Consider the following 21,180-nt stretch of genomic DNA (forward strand, 5'->3'; position numbering starts at 1 on the left):
TGATTTTAACTCTTTCCTGTCTTCTACTACTTTTGGTGTTGGTCTCCTCTTCTTTTTCTGGGTCTTGGAGCTGTAATGTTAAGTCGTTTATTTGTTGATTTCTACTTCTTTTGTTGAATGCACCCCATGAAATAAATCTTCCTCTAAGTACTGCTTTCATAATGTCCCAGTGATTTTGGTATGATATGTCTTTGTTCTCGTTTACTTCTAAGAATTTTTTAATTTCCCTCCTGATGTCTTCTGTTATCCATTCATTGTATAATAGTGTATTATTTAATCTCCAAGTATTAGATAAGTTTCTGTTTTTTATTCTGTCATTTCTAATTTCAGTCCATTATGATCTGATAGAGTAGAAGGTAGTATCTCTATCTTCTTGTATTTGCTAACAGTAGCTTTGTGGCATAAAACATGGTCTATTTTAGAGAAGGATCCATGTGCTGCTGAGAAGAAGGTGTATTCATTCTTTGTTGGATGGTATATTCTATATAAGTCGGTTAAGTCTAAATTTTTGATTGTGTTATTGAGATCTATGGTTTCTTTATTCAATTTTTGTTTAGACGATCTATCCAGCGGTGAGAGCGGTGTGTTAAAATCACCTAGTATTATTGTTTTGTGGTCTGTTTGATTTCTGGAATTGAGAAGGATTTGTTTGACATACATGGATGGGCCAATGTTCGGGGCATAGATATTTATGATTGTTATGTCTTGCTGATTTGTGCTTCCCTTAAGCAGTATGTAATGTCCTTCTTTATCCCTTCTGACTAGTTTTGGCTTGAAGTCCACATTATCTGAAATGACGATGGATACTCCAGCTTTTTTGCTGTGTCCGTGTGCATGGTATGTTTTTTCCCATCCTTTCACCTTTAGTCTGTGGGTATCTCTTTCTATGAGATGAGTCTCTTGCAGGCAGCATATTGTTGGATTTTTCTTTTTAATCCATTCTGCCAGTCTATGTCTTTTGATTGATGAGTTCAAGACATTAACATTCAGGGTTATTATTGTGATATGATTTGTATTCCTAGTCATTGGACTCATTTTTGTATTTTGACATGATTTGGTTTCTCCTTTATTTGGCAATTCCTTTTAGGCTAGTTCCTCCCGTTGCTGATTTACATCATTGTTTTTCATCTCTTCCTCATGGAATATTTTGCTGAGAATATTCTCTAATGCTGGCTTTCTTATTGTAAATTCCTTTAGCTTTTGTTTATCATGGAAGGATCTTATCTCATCGTCAAATCTGAAAGTAAGTTTTGCTGGGTATAAAATTCTTGGTTGGCATCCATTTTCTTTCAGGGCTTGATACATTTTGTTCCAGGCCCTTCTAGCTTTTTGGGGTCTGGATTGAAATATCTGCTGATATTCTTATTGGTTTCCCCCTGAATGTAATCTGATTCTTTTCTCTTGCAGCCTTTAAAATTCTGTCTTTATTTTGTATGTTAGGTATTTTCTTAATAATGTGCCTTGGTGTAGGTCTGTTGTAATTTTGTATATTTGGAGTCCTATAAGCCTCTTGTACTTGGATTTCCATTTCATTCTTCAGATTTGGGAAATTTTCTGATATTATTTCATTGAATAGATTGTTCATTCCTTTGGTTTGTTTCTCTAAGCCTTCCTCAATCCCAATAATTCTTAAATTTGGCCTCCTCATGATATCCCATAATTCTTGTAGATTCTGTTCATGATTTCTTACCATCTTTTCTGTTTAGTCAACTTTGTTTTCAAGATTAAATATTTTGTCTTCAATATCTGAGGTTCTGTGTTCCAGGTGATCTATCCTATTGGTTATGCTTTCTATGGAGTTTTTAACTTGGTTTATTGTTTCCTTCATTTCAAGGATTTCTGTTTTGTTTTTTTTCGGTATCTCTAACTCTTTATTGAATGCTCTTTTGCTTCCCGTATTTGCTCTTTTAACTGTTGATTGGTGCGTTCATTTAATGCCTGCATTTGTTCTTTCATCTCCTCGTTTGCTTCCCTGATTGTTTTAATTATGTACATTCTGAACTCCCTTTCTGACATTTCTTCTGCTGTGCTGTCATTGGGTTTTATTGATATCGTATCTAGGTTTGTTTGGGACAGTTTCTTCCCTTGTTTTCTCATATTGGTCAGATGTCAGTGGGACTCTGTGACATTGTATATTTCCTCTATTGGCTTATCGTGTCCCTGTAGATTTCCAGTGTATCACCTTCCAGCCTTCAGTAGCCTGAAGTCTTGGATTAACTTGATAATATAGTGCTTCCGAAGAACGTTGCCCCTAGCCCGCTACTGGTTCCAGGGAGAGAGAGTTGGAGAGGTCTCTTGCTGCCCAGCCCTGGTTCCAGAGGCTGCTTGCAGGTCGGAGGTCTCCACTGGCTTGGGGACTTGTAGCTGGCTCTTTGTAGACAGGCTCTCACTGGGCGGTCTGCCCCGAGAAGCTAGCCTAGAGAGGCGATTCCCGCCAGAGGGCGCTGGCCTGCTTGGGGAAGTCCCTGGTGCCCTGTGCTGGTCTCTGAAGCAAAGTGTGGGCGGGCTGGAGCTGGCAGCGAGGCGGGCCGGATCTGTCCGCTCTGCTTCTGTGCAGAAAGGCTCTCACTGGGGGGCCTGCTCTGCGAGGCTGGAGAATCTGTCCCTGTGGGAGGAGCCCACCGCCCGAGTGCACAGAGCTGCCTGGGGAGACTCTATCTGCCCTGTTCCACTCTAATAAGCCGCTTGAATCTGGGCCTGCCACCCAGCTGAGCTTCACTGGGTGGGGGAGACTCACCCCATGGTTCTATTTTAGTCCGAGTCTCTCAATGCCTCCCCTTGTTGAATCCTGGGTTCTGGAGCAACTGGAGATGCAGTCACCCTCTAGTCCGCCATCTTGGATCCCAGAGTTTTTCTTTGTACTCTGCATATAGATAATTTCTAATATTTTGATACCTGGGAATAGTTTTTTAAAAGTTCCATTTAAAAATATTATGCATAACAAGAGAAACTTTATAAAATGCTGTGAAATTTAGAGTTTTTAACGAGTTATGTTATTTAATTCCTATGTACATATATAAAAGTAGTGTCACAAAATATACAAATATGGAGTCAATGATTTAATACCATTAGTCCTTTTTATGATTTATGATACTGCCTTAAGTTACTTCATTGAATTAATTTTTAACATTATAAATTATTTTAGGAATACTTTGAAAGAAACAGGTTAAAATCAAAAATGAAATTACTGGGAGTCTCATTCCCTGGAAAAAATTCCACTGTCAGTTTAGACCTTCTTAACCTACATATGGTAAATCAGATATCCTGTAAGAAGAAAACACCTGGTAAGTCTTTCCAATAGCATTTTGTTTAGACCTTAATGTGATCATAATAACATTTTGCTTTCTAATTAATTTGCAGTTTTAAAACTCAAAACTTGCAGAAAATTAATTTAAAACTTAGGTGTGCTTTAAATTAGAACATTAAAGATATTAATGAACATTTGCTTAAAATCTTTATTGCTTAATCCATTTATTTTTATATTTAGGTTATGTATGTGTTATATAAAATTAATTTATTAGTTATAGCTTTAATTACTATAGTGCACTTGTTGCAATTATTACTTTATTTTTTTCTAGGCAGAGTGTCACCGGAGTTTAGCTAGAGAACAGGGAATGATAAATATGTTTACTGTCTTTTACATTTAGAGAATTTATTTTAAAAGAATAGCAGAGATTTCTCCCTCCACGACTGGTTTCCTGTCTCAAAAAATTGAACTACGTACTTCTTACATGCTCCCATGATGCTACTTAAACATAATATCTATTTTCTCTTGCACTTCAAGTAACCAAAAGGCTAATCAGTATTTTTCCCTCTCTTGAGAAACTAATATATATAAATATATCTGGTATTTATTGTTTTAAGCAAGTGCAAAAATGAGAGCTTAAAAATAAGACAATTCCAAGAGGAATATAAATTGATCAAAATATTAGTAATTCCTTGTTTACTTTCTCCCCAATTTTTTTCTTTCTCCCTCCAAGAATGACAGTTTGCACAAGTACATTCAGTTATACTTTAAAAAGAAATGTGTTATATATGAACTTGGGAATAAAACTTCTTACTGTAAATTGAATGTATTTACCTTTATTACCTTTCGTAGGACAGGAAAAATATTTTTCTTCCACTAGGTTCATGACTGAGACCCCAGCTGTGTCATATCTGTTTTCTATATGATGGACAAATTGCTCTGTCATGTAAAAGAGATTAACAAAAGTGTACAGATTTATCTAATATGTTTTATGTGACATGAGTGCCTTTATAAGAAAATTAAGACCCAAATAATTCAGTAAATCTGTGTGCAATTTGATGAAGTAGATGGCTATGGAGTAGCATGATTGGTTTTAAAAAAATGAGCTAATGGTAATAACCTAAGAGGAACTTAACAAGCGCTGTTGGTTAAGGGTTTTATTTGTTACTTATGTCTTCAGGCAGAAGGATGTTTTGACTGGTGTAACTCAGTGGTAGAATGCTAACCTAGCATGTATGAAGACCTAGACACTATACCTAGCATAATAAAAATATTTTTGAAAAATTGAAAAGGATAATATATTCTTAAGGTATAAGAAAAAAATCTGTTTTCAATTACTATAATTATGAATAAATATTAATTTATATTTTAATGGGATTCCCTGCGATATTTTCATATGGGCATACATTGTGCATTAATCATATCCATCCACCCTTCTACACTTCTACCCCTACCCCAGCTTCTTTCCAAGTCCCTAATAATCAGAAGTGTACCTCTTTTTTTTAATTTCAAATTTGTTCTGTTTAGATATACATAACAGTAGAATATATTTTGACATATACATTTATGAAGTGTAACAGGATATTCTTGTGGTTGTACATGATGTGGAGTTATATAGGTCATGTATTTACATAGGAACATAGTAAAGTTTTGTCTGATTCATTCTACTGTCTTTCCTATTCCCATTCCCCCTCCCTTCCCTTCACTCTCCTTTGTCCAATTTAATGTATTTCTGTTCTTCCCTCCCATATCCCCTTTTTGTGTGTAAGCATTCATATATCAGAGAGAACGTTCTGTCTCTGGATTTTGGGGATTGACTTATTTCACTTAACATGATATTCTGCAGTTCCATCCACTTACTGGCAAATGCCATAATGTCATTCTTCTTTATGGCTGAGAAACATTGCATTGTGTACATATACCACTTTTTTCCCCCCTTCATCTATTGAAGGGAACCTAGGTTGGTTCCATAGCTTAGCTGTCGTGAATTGAGTTGCTACAAACACTGATGTGCCTGCATGACTGTAGAATGCTAATTTTAACTCCTTTTGGTATATACTGAGGAGTGGGAAAATTGGATCAAATGGTGGTTCCATTCCCAGTTTTCTGAGGAATCTCCATATTGCTTTCCAGAGTGGTTGCACCAATTTGCAATCCTACCAGCATGGGGCGAGTAGACCTTTCCCCCCACATCTCAACAATATACATTGTTACTTGTATTCTTTGTAATTGTTACTGACTGGAGTGAGATAAAATCATAGTGTAGTTTTAATTTACATTTCTCTAATTGCTAGAGATGTTAAATATATTTTTATAAATGTGTTGACCAGTTGGATTTCTTCTTCTGTGAAGTGTCTTTTCAGTTCCTTTGCCCATTTATTAATTGGGTTATTTATTTTTTTGGTGTTAAGTTTTTTGAGTTCTTTATGTATGTTGGAGGTAAATGTTCTACATGAGGTGCAGGTGGCAAAGATTTTCTCATATTCTGTAGGCTTTCTGTTCATGTTCTTGATTGTTTTCCTTGCTGTGAAGAAGCTTTTTAGTTTGATAACTTCCCACTTATTTATTCTTGATTTCACTTATTGCAGTTTAGGAGCCTTATAGAGGAAGTTGGTTCCTAAGTCATCATGATTGAGTGTTGGGCCTACATTTTCTTCTAGTAGGTGCAGGGTCTAATGCCCAGGTCCTTGATCGACTTTCAGTCAAGTTTTGTGCAAGGTGAAAAGATAGTGGTTCAATTTCATTCTGCTATATATACATTTCCAGTTTTCCCAGCACCATTTGTTGAAGAGGCTATCTTTTCTCCAATATATGTTTATGGTGCCTTTGTGTAGTATGAGATAACTGTATTTATGTGGTTTTTGTCTCTTTCGTCATTTATTACATTGGTCTTCATGTCTGTTTTGGTGATTAGCATGCTGTTTTTGTTACATATAGCTCTGTAGAATAATTCAAGTTCTGGTATTGTGAAGCCTCATTTCTCTTGCTGAGGATTGTTTTGGCTGTCCTAAACCTCTTATTTTTCCAAATGAATTTCATGACTGCTTTGTCAATTTCTATGAAGAATGTCATTGGGATTTTAATAGGAATTTCATTAAATCTGCATAGCACTTTTGGTAGTATGGTCTTTTATCAATATTAATTCAACCTATTCAAGAACATGGGAGATCTTTCCATCTTCTAAAGTTTTCTTCAATTTCTTTCTTTAGTGTTCTGTAATTTTTTTTTCTTTTTTCTTTTAGCAGTGCTGGGGATTGAACCCAGGACCTCATGCTTATAAGGCAAGCACTCTACCGACTGAGCTATCTCCCCAGCCCTGTAGTTTTTATTGTAGAGGTCTTTCACCTCTTTTGTTAGACTGATTCACAGATACTTTTTTTTTTTTTGAGGCAATTGTAAATGGGATGGTTTTCCTAATTTTTCTTTCAGTCGATTCATCACTGATGTATAGGAATGCAGTTGATTTATGGTTGTTAATTTTATATCCTGACTTTGCTGGATTCATTTATGAGTTCTAGTAGTTTTCTGGTGGAGATTTTTGGGTCTTCTAAATACAGAGTCTTGTCATCAGCAAATAGGGATAGTTTGAGTTCTTCTTTTTCTATTCATATCCCTTTAATTTTTCTTCTGTCTGGCTAGAGTTTCAAGGATTATGTTGTATAGAAGTGGTGAAAGAGGGCATCCCTGCCTTGTTCCAGTTTTTAGAGGGAATGCTTTCATTTTTTTCTCCATTTAGAATGATATTGGCCTGGGATTTAGCATATATAGCTTTTACAATGTTGAGGTATGTTTCTGCTATCCCTAGTTTTGCTAGTGTTTTGAGTATGAATGGATGCTGTATTTCATCAAAGCTTTTTCTGTATTTATTGAGGTAATCACATGATTCTTTAAGTCTATTGATGTGATGAAATATGTTTATTGATTTTCGTATGTTGAACTAACCTTGAATCCCTAGGATGAACCCCACTTGGTCATGGTGCATTATCTTTTTAATATATTTTTGTATGCAATTTGCCAGTATTTTATTAAGAATTTTTGCATTTATGTTTATTAGGAATATTGGTGCGAAGTTTTCTTTCCTTGATATGTTCTTGTCTGGTTTTGCCATCAGTGATACTAACTTCATAGAATGAGTTTGGAAGGGTTTTTTCCCTTTCTATTTCATGGAATAATTTGAGGAGTATTGGTGTTAGTTCTTGGAAGGTCTTGTAGAACTTGACTGAAAATCCATGTGGTCCTGAGCTTTTCTTTATTGGTTGACTTTTGATGGTGTCTTCAGTTTCATTGCTTGAATTTGATCTGTTTAAATTTTCTATGTCCTCCTAATTAAATTTGGGTAGGTCATATGTCTCTAGAAATTTGTAGATGTCTTCAGAATTTTCTATTTTATTAGAGAATAAATTTTCAAAATAGGATCTGATTATCATCTGTTTTCAGTAGTGTCCATTGTGGTATTTCTCCTTTCATCATGAATTTTAGTCTTTTGAGTTTTTTCTTTTTCTTCATTAGCTTGGCTAAGGGTTTACCAATTTTATTTATATTTTCAAAGAGTCAATTTTTTAAATTTTATTATTTCTTTTGTTTCAATATCATTGATTTTAGTTCTGATTTTAATTATTTCCTGTCTTCTCCTTTTGGCATTGATTTGTTCCTTTTCTAGGGCTTTCAGATGTAATGTTAGGTTATTTATTGTTGACTTTCTATTCTTTTAATGAATGAGCTCAATTCAGTGAACTTTCCTCTTAGCCCTGCCTTCATAGTGTCCCAGAGATTTTGATATGTTGTATAACTATTCTCATTTACCTCTTTTTTTTTTTTTAATTTCATCCCTGATTTCTTCTGCTCTCTATAGGTCATTCAATTTAGTCTCCACTTGTTAGAGTAGCTTCTATTTTTTATTTTACTATTGATTTCTAATTTCATTCCATTATGATCTAATAAAATGCAAAGTATTATGTTTTTTTTTTTTTTTGTATTTGCTTAGAGTTGCTTTGTGCCATAACATGTGGTCTAGTTTAGAGAAGGATCCAGGTGCTGCTGAGAAGAAAGTATATTCAATCATTGATGGGTGAAATAGTCTATGTCTGTTAAATCTATATTATTAATTGTACTTTTTAATTCTATAACTTCTTTATTTAGTTTTATTTGCAGGATCTATGCAGTGGTAAGAGAGGTATGTTAAAGTCATCCGGTATTATTGTGTTCTGCTCTATTTAATTCTTGAACTTGAGAAGGGTTTATTTGATGTATGTAGATGCTCCCATGTTTGGGGCATAAATATTTAAGATTGTCATATCTTTTTGTTGTATAATTCCCTTAAGCAGTATGAAATGACCTTCTTTGTCCCTTCTGACTAACTTTGACTTGAAGTCCACTTTATCTGATATGAGGATAGAAACCCTTGATTGTTATAACATTCATGTGAATGACATATTTTTTTCCCATCCTTATACCTTTAGTCTGTGGACATTATTACTTGTGAGGTAAATCTCTTGGAGACAACATATTGTTGACTCTTGTTTTTAATCCAGTCTGCTAGTCTTGTCTTCTGATTGATGAGTTTAGGCCATTTACATTCAGTGTTATTATTGAGAAATGATTTTTATTCACTGTCATTTTGATTTAGTTCTGGTTTTTAATTTGAATTAGTTTCTCCTTTAATTATTTTTCTAGTGTATGTCCTCCCTTTGCTGTTTTTCACTTATATTTTTCATTTCTTATTTATAAAATATCTATTTGAATATGTTTTATAGTGCAGTTTTCTAGTTGTGAATTCTTTTAACTTTTGTTTTTCATGGTATTTTTTTATTTCATTGTCAGCTCTAAAGCTTAATTTTGTTAGTTATGGTATTTTATGTTTTCATCCATTTTCTTTTAGAGTTTGGTATATGTTACTCCAATACCTCTTAGCTGAGAGATCATTTGAGATCTGAGTTGTTTTCTCTCTAAATGTAGCCAGTCATTTTTCTCTGGTACCCTTTAACACTCTATCCTTATTACGTATATTAGGCATTTTCCAATAATGTGCTGTGATGTGAATATCTTGTAATTTTGTATATTTGGGATTGTGTGCATTGTGTATTTGATTTTTCATTTCATTATTAAGGTTTAGAAAAATTTTCAGATATTTTTGCATTAAAAAGATTGTGCATTTTTTGGATTTATATTTCTGAGCCTTCATCTATCCCAGTAAATCTTAAGTGTGATTTTTTTTTTCATGTTATCCTGTACTTCTTGGAAATTCTGTTCAAGGTCTCTTAACTAATCTTTTCTCCTTGGTCAACTTTATTTTGTAGGTTATATATTTTGTCTTGTTTGTGTGAAACTCTGCCTTCCAAGTGGTTTAGTCCACTGGTGATGCTTTTCAATGAATTTTTAATTTGTTTTATTGATTCCTTAATTTTGAGGATTTCTTCTTGTTTTTTTCAGACTATCACTTTATTAAAATGATCTTTTACTTCATGTATTTTCTCTCTGATTTCTCTCTCTACATCATCTTTTACTTCACCAATAAGTTTAACTGTGAACATTCTGAACTCTTCTTACTTTTTTTCCACTGTGGTGTCAATTGATTCTTTTATTGAAGTAACTTGGTTTGTTTGGGTCTTTTGTTCCCTTTTTCATGTTGTTTGTGTAACAGTATGGATTTGAGGCAGTAGAGTTTCTACCCTGTTGATTATAGTGTCCCTGAAGTTTCCAGTACCTCACCCTTTAGGGGGAAACAGATGAAACAACCATCAGTGCAAACAGTTCACAGCATTAAACCAATAATTCCTAATATGGCATCTGCAATATTAATTGACACAATAAAAAATGATATGAACAGTTATTGCCCATGGGAAGAGCAGTAAGTTTACAAAATATTTCACACTTTCAGGTAGTTAACAATGATAGAACTAGTGATGTAGGATGTGATGATTATGAGGGAGGAGGAGAGAAAATAGAAGTTAAAAAATTAAAGGAAGTATGAAATAAAGAATAATAGAAATTGGTTGCTAGCAGTAGACAGAGGATAAAGAGTATCAAGGGAAAGAGATAAGTGAGAGAAAAATGTATAACATAAAAATTTTACAATAGAAGAATGCTAGAATATAACTGAATTGTACTAATCAAACATCCTACTCCTCAAAATACTGATCCATGAAAAATAATTGCCTTAAAAAATGCTATCAGTGTGAAAAAAGAAACAGATATGAATATGTATAAGTGTTCACGAACCAATCAGTTCACAATGGAACAGAGAAAAGAAAAAAGTAAAGAAAAAAAGTAAAAATTAAAAAAAAAAACTCTATGAAAAGTTAAAGAATTGTTTCTGTGAATTTCAAATGATTTTTAGCTTTCCTTCTCCACTGCTTAGGTGGGGTTGCTGGAGTGTGAAGGGAAATCCCACAGGAGGAACTACTGGAGATGGGGGTTCAGGCTTAAATAGGGTTCAGGTTCTTCATGGTGTTTGGTCTGAAGATTTTAAATCTGTGCACCTTCGGAGCCCAGCAATTGCTAGTTCATGCTGAGTGACTGCCTCTAAGGGATCTCCCCTGGACTCAACTCATGTGGTAGAGGAGCCACATCCCTCTGTAGCCCCCGTTTTCTGGTCTCTCCTGTTCAGTCTCCAAAGTCAATCAGTTTTGCCCTTGCCCTTTTGAATTCCCAGTTAGGCATGTCTTTCCTTACTGGTCCTTCAAACAGTCAGTCTGGAGGAGGAGGGTGGGGAGCCAGGTAGATTCCCAAGATCTGTAAACCCCTCTCCAGGCTTGATTTTCTCCTGGTCACTTAGGGACACTTTGTGTCCTGGGGAATGGTTTGCCAGTCCTTTATTTTGGGCCAACCTCGGGTTTGCCAGGAATTTGCTTCCCTAGCTGCTGGCTCCCCAATGCAGTTGCAAAATGGTTCTTTCCTCTGTCCTCTATACAGAGCTTGGAGAATGGGGTGTTTTCCCCCTACACAAGGATATTGTGCAGTGCACCTTTCTGTTAGGCAGTGTCTTTGATCCCTAAACTCTCGTACCCAGACATGCCTCAAGCCTCCTAAACTTGTGCATTCCTTTAGTTGACTTATCCCTCTACTTTTTCACTTGAGGATCACTCTGGCAGTCCCACCAATGGTGTGAAGTGCACCTTTCTGTTAGTCAGGCAGGGAATTTCTTCTTTTTTTTATCCATTTCCTGAGTCCCTGATCTGCTTTAAATGTCCAGAATTAATTCCCAGTAAAGCCACCACCTTTTTTCCCCACCCGCCTTGCTGAGAACCTGCTTGTTTATTTTCTTGGTTTTATACCATGGAACAACTAGGAAAGCCACCATCTCTATTCTGCCATTTTGGTACCTCAGGAGGGTACCTCTTAAATGAAAATTTTTATGACCTTGTTTAGGGGAAGGTCACAAAAAGCCTTCCTAAGTTCTGAGACCTGCTTTAGTGAGAAAAGAAGCTGATAGTGGTGATCTTCCTGCTTCTGCAATTTTCAAATGATAAGGTGCCATCAGATAATATATCTTGAGTCCCATTGCTTTTTCCCTATCATTTATTCATTCATCATGTTTGTTGAATTACTTATCATTAAATACTGTATTGAAGGGGCTGAGGTCGTGGCTCAGTGGTAAAGCCCTTGCCTGGAATGCATGAGGCACTGGGTTCATTGTCAGCACCACATAAAAGTAAAATAAAGATATTGTGTCTACCTATGACTAAAAACATATATATTTAAAAATAATACTATATTGGTGCTAGGGGTAAAATAGAAAACAAGACTTTATTAGTCATAATTCATGGGGCTAATGACAGAAATTAAAAAAGAACTACATTTACACATTGAGTGAAAGAAAGGGTGATGATATAAAGGGTCTTGGACAACTTGAATCAGGGACTTAAATACTAATAAGATTCTTTTTCTCTTAAGGTATTGGTTTCATTCTCTTAGATAGTCATCATCATTAAGGCTCAAAACCTGGTCTTAAGACACTAACACTTCTTGCCTCTTCTAGGTTTGCCATTGACAAAGACTGAAAGTTGTTTCTCTCATTCCACATTTTTATGGAAGAATGTTGCCTTATGCTACTGGTGCCACATCCTAGTAGTACAACACACTTAATATTCAGTGTATAGGATTCCATTATTGGTTTATCCTTGTTCAAATGCCTACCCCCAAACCAATTATTTTGCACAGATAGGGATAGTTTCATAGGAAGATAGAAAGTTCCCATTGGAATTAGGTAGTTGGGGTGGATATAAAAGGCATTTCTCAATAAAGAAGAGTGAGTAAAAGTATTGAATAGACAAAGCAATATGACCACTATAAGGAGAGATAAAACTTCTGCCTCTATGTAGTCTAAATCTAGTGAAAGATTTAATCAAGTACAATAAAGTGTGCAAAGTGATACAGAAAATATGTAGTGTTGTGGGAATATATAATAATGTGTGTAGTTGGGGAATCAAGAAAGCCTTGGAAGTGGAAGAAAGTAGAACTGAATTAACATGGCCCCTTTCTTGAGGAAAGATGGAGAAAAAGATATTTTTAATTATGTATGATTGTTATTAATATTGTCATGATGTTTTCTAGCATGTATAGAATGTTTTAGTAAAATTTCTAAGATGAATATTTAATTAACAAGGTAATTATCAGGTAGTGCTTTGCAAAATTTTGTTCCTGTTTTTAAACTATAATTTAACATTTTCATTATAGAAACTGTAAAAAAACCATTCCATGTGAATATGAATAGAGATATAAAGATGCTTCCAAGGAAATATGAATTAGAACTTCCAGTGTCACCTCATTGTATACCTTCTAAACTCTGCCTTGATGATGCAGAAAACAAGTGAGTTTCAGCTGGTATTTACATTATTAGATGTTTAAACTGGTTGTTATCAACACTTTTATTATTTGGAAAATGTACAATGTACTTACCTTCAGGCTGTTTTTGTTTATCTAATTGATATTATGAAACTATTAGAACCTTTATCAAATGGCTGAGTTGTTTTATATACATACTTTCACCTTCATTATCATAAAAATGTCTGTTTCTAATATTAATACAGTTTTTATAAAACTCAGCAATATTATGACCCTAAAATGATTTTTTAGAATTCTGTGTGTTTTTGTATGCTTGTGTAGAACACTTGGAGTTTTAAATATATAAGAAGTCATTTTTATTGCTGTTTATATTTTTAACCTTAAATTTTTCTTTTCATTAGTATACACTATCTAAAACTAGATAGTAAAGAAGAACTTGGTCAAGTTCAGGTGAGATATTTTTATAAAATTTTTAAGTTGTTTTAACAATTGTGATATATCACTGAATAATCGTGATTTTTCAATATTGGGGGAAATATAGTTATCCTTTTACAAAATTTTAGACTTTGAAATTATTCTTTTAAAAGCTTTTCAGTGTAGGAAAATCATATCTTAAGTATATTTTAATGGATTGCTTATGAGAATACCTTTGTAATATTGGTAATGTGACTAGGCCTTTGTGTGAATAACATTTGATCGTGCTTGTTACTGAACAGTTGCGGAAGACATTTTACTTAAGTGTTCTTATGTGATTTTTGAGCAGTTCATCTCTTCAAACATATTGACAAGATTATTTTGTATCAAGTTGTGATGTTTAATCCTCACTTTAATCCCAAGATAATTTTTCTTTCAGAGGATAACAAACTACATTTTAGCAAATAAAATTTTAATCAGAAGTACATATATTCTGATTATATCTTGAAATTTTGTTTAATGTCCAATGCCTTGTTACTAACTTTCCTTTCCTTTCTTTGATTTGTCAGAGTTAAAACTAGATCAGAAATACAATGGCAGTGATAATAAAAACAACAGCAGCAACAAGAACAACAAAAAACCTTTTGCAATCTAGTCACCCACTTTGTGGTTTAATGGAACTCAGATTTCCTTTCATTAGAGATTGGCATGTGGAAATGGAGCTTGTGGTTAGAGGGGACTAGCAGTTGGAAAAGTAAAGGAAAAGGAGTTCCTAAGTAACATTTTAGTTAATAACTTCTCTCATCTTAATAAATCTGTCAATTAATAATGACTTGCCTTTCCTTAGGACATTTTCTCTTGCAACCTATGCCATTTTCACTTATTCTGGTTGTACTATTTTGATTTCTTTAGGTAATATGTATTTTAAATGATTTTATGTTTTTTCTTATAGTTATCTCAAGTCAAGGACTCATATAGTATGTTTGAACCTCAGTTCAACAGAGTAGACAACTGCAATTTTGCTCCACCATCTTTTTCAGCAGAATTATCTTCTCACAGACATATTCCAAAACAAAATTTAATTCCCAGAATAGCATCTAGTCCTCAGAAACTTGTAAGAAAACACAATGAGCAGGTAATTTTGAATTCCTAGTTCTTAGCATTTTATGTCATTTTATTTTTATGATATGCTTTTTCTCTTTTATGGATTTTAAAATTACAGGCTGCAAATTGGTACAGATATAACTAAACCAGAAGATAAATTAAGGATAATGATTCCTCTTAGATCGAAAGTTTAATTCTCTCTGCTTTAGAAAATCATGAATTAAAAACCTGAAATGTACTTTACTACCTCAGAAATTATAATGCATTTTAGAAAATTAATGATAGTAATGATTCCTCTTAGATCGAAAGTTTGATTCTCTCTGCTTAGAAAATCATGAAAAACCTGAAATGTACTTTACTACCTCAGAAATTATAATTCATTTTAGAAAATTATTGATAGAAAAGTTAAAAATAGTTTAGTCTATTTTATAGCAATTGAGGATCACCGTAAATGATTTGTTGGTGGATGTCATGGTGACTTAATTTGCATGATGTAGAAGGCATCCTATGATTAGCAATATACAGTCTCAGTGATGACATAGTAGTTAATCTCTTAAAGTATGAGTTGTGGTGGCTTGATTATTTTTATGATTTGAAAGATGATATCTGTTTATAAGCACTTCAGTTAATGTACAAATTTATTTTTGATTTTTGGGGTGATACTGGGACCTGAACCTGGTACTACTGAGCTACATCCACAGCCCTGTTTGCTTTTTATTTTGAATAAGGTCTCACTGAGTTTCTGTGGTTAGTTTCAAACTTGTAATCCTCCTTACTCTGTCTCCTGAGTTACTGGAATTATAGGCATGTGCCCCCACAACCAACTACATATATAGAAATAAGTAGCACTACAGTGTTCAATCACAGTTTTCTACACACACACACACACACACACACACACACACACACACACACAGGTATATATATATATATATCTCCAAATTTTAAACTTCTAAATTATGTCTGTCACAGAACACACAAGGAAATGGTTTACTAAATATATAGAGTCAAAATTTTAAATTATTAAAGTTATTATACTAACGTATGATGGTAATGAAGAAAGTAGCTATGTAAGCATTATGTTTTATTAACAGGGGTATTTAGTTTTAAATTTCTTCAACTTTTAGCATGCTATGGTTTTATGCCGTATTTATATGTATACTATTTATGTCAATTTATAATAAATTTATGATTTATAAGTTCATAAAATCATATTTTAGTTAAGTACTATTCTGTATTATAGTTACATATGATATATGATATAGTTATATATGATATGATTTTACTAATGTATTTGTTAAAGTATGTTTTGCTGTTTCTTGAAGAGAAAATGAAGTTTTCTGTTCTATTCTTTAATAAGAGCCTAATAATTTTTGAAAGATGCAATGAAGGCTATTCAACTACCCATTTGCTTTGCATTTTTTAAAATTTTATTTTATTGGTTCTTTTTAGTTATATATGACAGTAAGAATCCATTTTGATATAATTTTATAAGGATGGAAATGTCTTATTCTAATTAGGACCCCAGTACCTATTCTTTCCCTTTTCTTTTCCCACCCCCCTTTTCCCTTCCCTCTATTGATCTTTCTGCTATTTACCCTTAATTTTTTTATGAATTTATTGTGATATACTCAATGGTGCGATTCACTGTGGTGTATTCATATATGTACATAAAAAGTTACGACATTTATTCCACTGCCTTTCCTTTCCCTATCTCCCCCCTCCTTTTGTCTAATTCACTGCACTTGTACCCCACCCTGCACACACACTCTTTCATGGGTTAGTTTCCACATAAAAGAGAAAACATTTGACATTTGGTTTTTAACATTCAACCTTTCATTTTGGGGGGTTGGCTTATTTCACTTTTTCTTTGTATTTTTAAGACAATGTCTTGCATTGTAGATCAACTTATAACTCATCCTTGCTATATTAGTTTGCTAGAAGAATAAAACACTGTGAGATTTCTATGTAACCATTCTCTTCCTTGCCTATACATATTATACACTATTAGGTTAATAATTAGGTAAATACTATTATACTTAATATGGCAGAAGACTGAAGAGAGAAGCTAATGTCCTTCTCCAAGTTGTAGTGTCATATTATTTATTAGAAAAGCATTTCATACCTTATTTGTAGAGATTTCTAGAAAAGTAAGAATAATTAAAATGAAATATTCTCTTTCTCTGTTTTTCTCCTTTGTGGTGCTGGGTTTCACATCCAGTGCCTTATGCATGCCAGGCAAGTACTCTGCCACTCCACCCCTCTTTTCTTTTGTTTGTGTGCTCATTTCTCACTTCAAAGTTAACTTTGTTTCTGCTCCTCTGTCCTTGTGTTTTGGAAACTGAGATACATTTGTTAACTACCTTCTGACTTTGGTCTTTTTATGTTTGTTTGTTTTCCAAAGACATTCAGTGTCTCAATTTTTCTTCCCTCCCTCCCTCCCTCTCTTCCTCCATTCCTCCCTTCCTCCCTTCCTCCCTTCCTTCCTTCCTTCCTTCCGTGATAGGGTCTTACTATGTTGCCAGGTTGATCTCAAACTCCTGTGTTAAGGTGATCTTTATTTTTTTAGTGCTGGGATTGCAGGTGCTCACTACCACCTCTACTCTGCTCTTTATGTTTTCTGTTTTTGTAATTGATTGTTTTTTGTGCCACAGATTATTGCTTCCTCAAATGTTGAAATCTGAACATTAGAGAAGCATGCTGAGGCAAGCATATAAGCAGGTTTTATTTAAAAGTAGTAACACAGACTTCTCCTAGGAGGGAGAAGGGGGCCATGGCTGGTATTCTGGTATTCCAAGAAGTGAGAGCACCCTGCCCTTCTTATAGAATTTTACTTTGTTTGTTCTCTTGCTCTCTCCCCCTTATCTTTCTCCTTCCTGCATATGTGATTATGCCCAGGAGATGCTGGTGGGATGGCCAAAAGATGAGAAGCACATGGGAAGGAGGAAGGGCCAAATGGAGTGATCCAGGCAGAAAGCAGCCCAGGGGGCATTAACAACAACTCCCTGTGTGCAACCTTTTGGGAGGGGTAGTATAGGCAGGTAATCTTGGTAATCAAAGGGCTCTGGAGACATTAACATTGCAATCTTCAAGGGGGCTCTCTAACTTCAGCATCCAAACTGGACTTTTTTTTTCCCCTCGATCCCACTGGATCATCTAGCTACACTAACTGCCTGTCTTTAGTTCTGGTTTCATTTGGACTTCTTATTTTATTGTTCCTGGGTTTAAAATGAAATATAATATAGTTATAAATTATCCACATAAATTATCCTTACTGGATAGATTAGTGTTCAAAATAATGTAAGTTTATAATAGAATCTTCTATATTAACAAATGAATTTTTTTCTACTTTAACAGTCTTCATGCTCTTATCCCCACTTTTTACTGAATGATACTGGTATTCAGAAAAATTAAAATAGCAGTCTAAAATTACAGTAAGTGGAAGAACTGAGACTAGTATAGCTGTTTCCTTGAAACAAACTATTATTTTCTATCAGAAGTTTAATATTTAGTTATTCAAGATATGGGTGTCCTGGATGTTTTTTGTTTGTTTTATTTTTATGATTTTTTTAACAGAGAAAATGGTAACTCAATGTTTATTCAACTCTTTTAATGATCATTCACATATGACATTAATTTGCTGCTGTTGGCTTTGACCTTCATTGTGCTATGGTGACCATTGTTAGAACAGTATTTTGTTTTCAGGAGGAACTAAAATTACTTTGTTTTACACTAAAAAAATACATTTCTGAATATAGATGCAGTTTACTTAAGTGACATTTTTGTGAATAATTAAAATTATATGTATGTACATTGACTGTTATAACATTTTTCCCATTTTTCCAGCTCAATAATGTGAATTGTTCTGATTCTTTGATTTCTAAAATAAATGAAAGTCAAGATGATCTCACTTCATCATATAAACTAGCACAATTTGGAACATTATTTGAAAGATCAAACAGGTAAAGATGCTGAAGAAAATGAAGGTGTAGAGAACTCTCTACTCTGTTATTACTTTGATCTTAAGGGACACAAATATTCGTTAGTAATATAAACAGACCTAAATAATATTTTTAGAAAAAATGTGTTTAGTAATTTTTTCCTTCCTTTATATTTTTACTAATGGGTACTAACTATATACATTAATGTCTGGTGATCTGTCCATTGATAAAAGTGGATTGTTGAATCCCTCACTATAATTGTACTGGAGCTTATCTCTGCATTTAGATCAAATAATGTTTATAACATTAGGTGTATATAGATTTACAATTACTGTATCTTCTTGTTGAATTGATCCCTTAGTCATTATATAGTGCCTTTCTTTACCTTTTTTACAGTTTTGTTAGATATAAGTATAGGTACTCTTGTTTGTTTTAAGGTTTGATTTGTTGTAATTTTCTATCCTTTCAGTTTCAGTCTGGGTGTCTTTACTGGTGAGGTGAGTTTCTTGTAGGCAGCATATTATTGTTGTTTTTTTTTTTTAATGTATTTAGTTGGAGATGGACACAATGCCTTTATTTTATTCATTTAATTTTATGTGGTGCTGAGGATCATATGCAGTGCCTCACACGTGCTAGGCAAGCGCTATACCATTGAGCTACAACCCAAGCCCTTTGTGGGGTTTTATTGATTTATTTTTTATCCTTTCAACCAGTCTGTCCAGTCTGTAATTAGAAACGTTAGTTTGTTTACATTTAAGGTTATCATTGATAGGTAAGGGCTTATTCCTGCCATTTCATTTAGGACTCCCTTAAGCATCTGTTGGCAGGATAGTCTGGTGGATATGAATTCCATTAGTTTTAGCTTATCTTGCCAGGACTATATTTTTCCTTTATTTGTGAAGAATAGCTTTGCTGTGTTGACAGTTGCTTCAGGACTTCGAATATGTCATTCCATTTCTTCCTGTCCTATAGGGTTTTTGTTGAGAAATTTGTTAATCTAATGGACATGTAATGAAATGTGCCTTGGCACTTTGCAGATTTTTGAAGTCTTTGTGCTTTTGACAATTTGGCTGTGGTGAAGATGTTTTCTGGTCATGTTTATTTGGGGGTCCTATAATCTTCCTGCTCATAAATGTCCAAATGTTTTCTAAGATTAAGGGAGTTTTCTACAGTTATTTCATTGAATACATTTTCTATGCAATAACCTATTTTTCTCCTCACCTTCAGGTATTCCAGAAATATGTGTTTCATGGGTGGTCTCAAAGTTTTTTCTTTTCTTTTCTTTTCTTTTCATTTCTTCTTTTTTTTTCTTTTTTCTTTTCTTCCCTTCCTCTTCTTTCCTTGCTTCCTTCTTCAAAGGGTACAAAATGGTATTCCTCAAAATATTAAAAGGGTACAAAATGGCATTACTCAAAATACTAAGATCCAGAAACCCGAGACAATCGTATAGAGAAGCAAAATACTCCTGAGTCTGCCACCCAGTGTCCACAGACAGGATGGGGTAGTTTTCCTTTTTCAGGGATAAGGGTGAGAAGTCAGTGGGATGCTGAGGATCCTAGATATTGACAAGTTGTTGCATAATCATCATCTTTTTCTGTCTCACTTCCTTTTTACATTTGTGGTAGGTAGTTTAATGTATCCTACTTTCATTTTTTATGTTTTTGTATAAACTCTGGTTTATTATTTCAAAATACATTAAGCTTGTAAAATCAGTTAGAACTACACTTGGTAATATAATGAGAAACTCTGACTCTAATTCTGTCCTAGTCTTCTTTGTGTTACTAAATGGCACCAGTATTTACTCTGTTGCTAAAGCTAAAATAAATGTTGTCCTTAATTCCTTCCTTTCCATCAACTCCTGTTATCCTCTTCATCATCAAAGTATTACCAATTTTGGATTCTAATAAGCCTTATAGTTATATATTCACAATTCCATCCCAGTCTAAACTACCCTGGCCTCTTGGTAGAGATATTATTTAATGCCTCATAATGGTTCTTTTGTTTCTTCTTTATCCGAGATCTTTTTAAAAAAACTATCTTATGAATGGATAATTGACTTACAATAAGTTGAACTTACTCACATTTTTCACTTTAATGAGTTTTGACATATGTCAAAAATAATGAGCATATTCATCATCCCCAGTAGTTTCTTTGGGCAGCTTTGGAACCCTTTCTCTAGTTGCTTACCATCCCTCACTTCTATCCTAAGGCAGCTACTGATCTGCTTTCTGTCACTACAGATTAGTCTGTATTTTTGCAATTTTATGTAAGTGGCCTCTTACACTGTAAATATATTTTTATTATTTGGGCTCTTAGCATAATTATTTTGAAACCCATTCATGTCATTTGTTGTATATAATAATAGTTCATTCCTTTTTATTGCACAGTAATATTCAATTGTATGTATTGTACTCATTTTCCTATTGATAGACATTTGTTGTTTCCCCTTTATTTTTGTCTATTCCAGATAAAGCTGATGTGAAAGTTTATGTAAAAGTCTTTGCTTTGACATATGCTTTATTTCTCTTGGGTACAAGATGGGTTATATCTTGTGGTTAGATACATGTTTAACTCGTCAAGAAAAGAAATTGCCAAACTGTGTTCCAAAGTGAGTTGTATCATTTTTATTTTCCCATCAGCAGTGTATGAAAGTTCTTGTTGCAATACATTCTTGTTAAAACTTGGTGGAGT

The 21,180-nt window shown here is 33.8% G+C and overlaps 1 protein-coding gene across 2 annotated transcripts in view; it reads left to right on the forward strand.

Annotated features, from left to right (window-relative positions):
- Positions 1-21,180, forward strand: part of REDIC1 (regulator of DNA class I crossover intermediates 1) — a 72,695-nt gene that overhangs the window by 23,233 nt on the left and 28,282 nt on the right. For both annotated transcript variants that reach the window (XM_079139371.1, XM_079139370.1), the window contains exons 3-7: positions 3,146-3,284; positions 12,923-13,055; positions 13,432-13,480; positions 14,397-14,579; positions 18,395-18,510. In XM_079139371.1, coding sequence (XP_078995497.1) covers positions 3,146-3,284; positions 12,923-13,055; positions 13,432-13,480; positions 14,397-14,579; positions 18,395-18,510 — 620 coding nt within the window. The remainder of the gene's footprint in view (positions 1-3,145; positions 3,285-12,922; positions 13,056-13,431; positions 13,481-14,396; positions 14,580-18,394; positions 18,511-21,180) is intronic.

Source organism: Sciurus vulgaris, assembly GCF_902686455.1.
Source record: "Sciurus vulgaris genome assembly, chromosome: 5".
Classification (NCBI taxonomy): domain Eukaryota; kingdom Metazoa; phylum Chordata; class Mammalia; order Rodentia; family Sciuridae; genus Sciurus; species Sciurus vulgaris.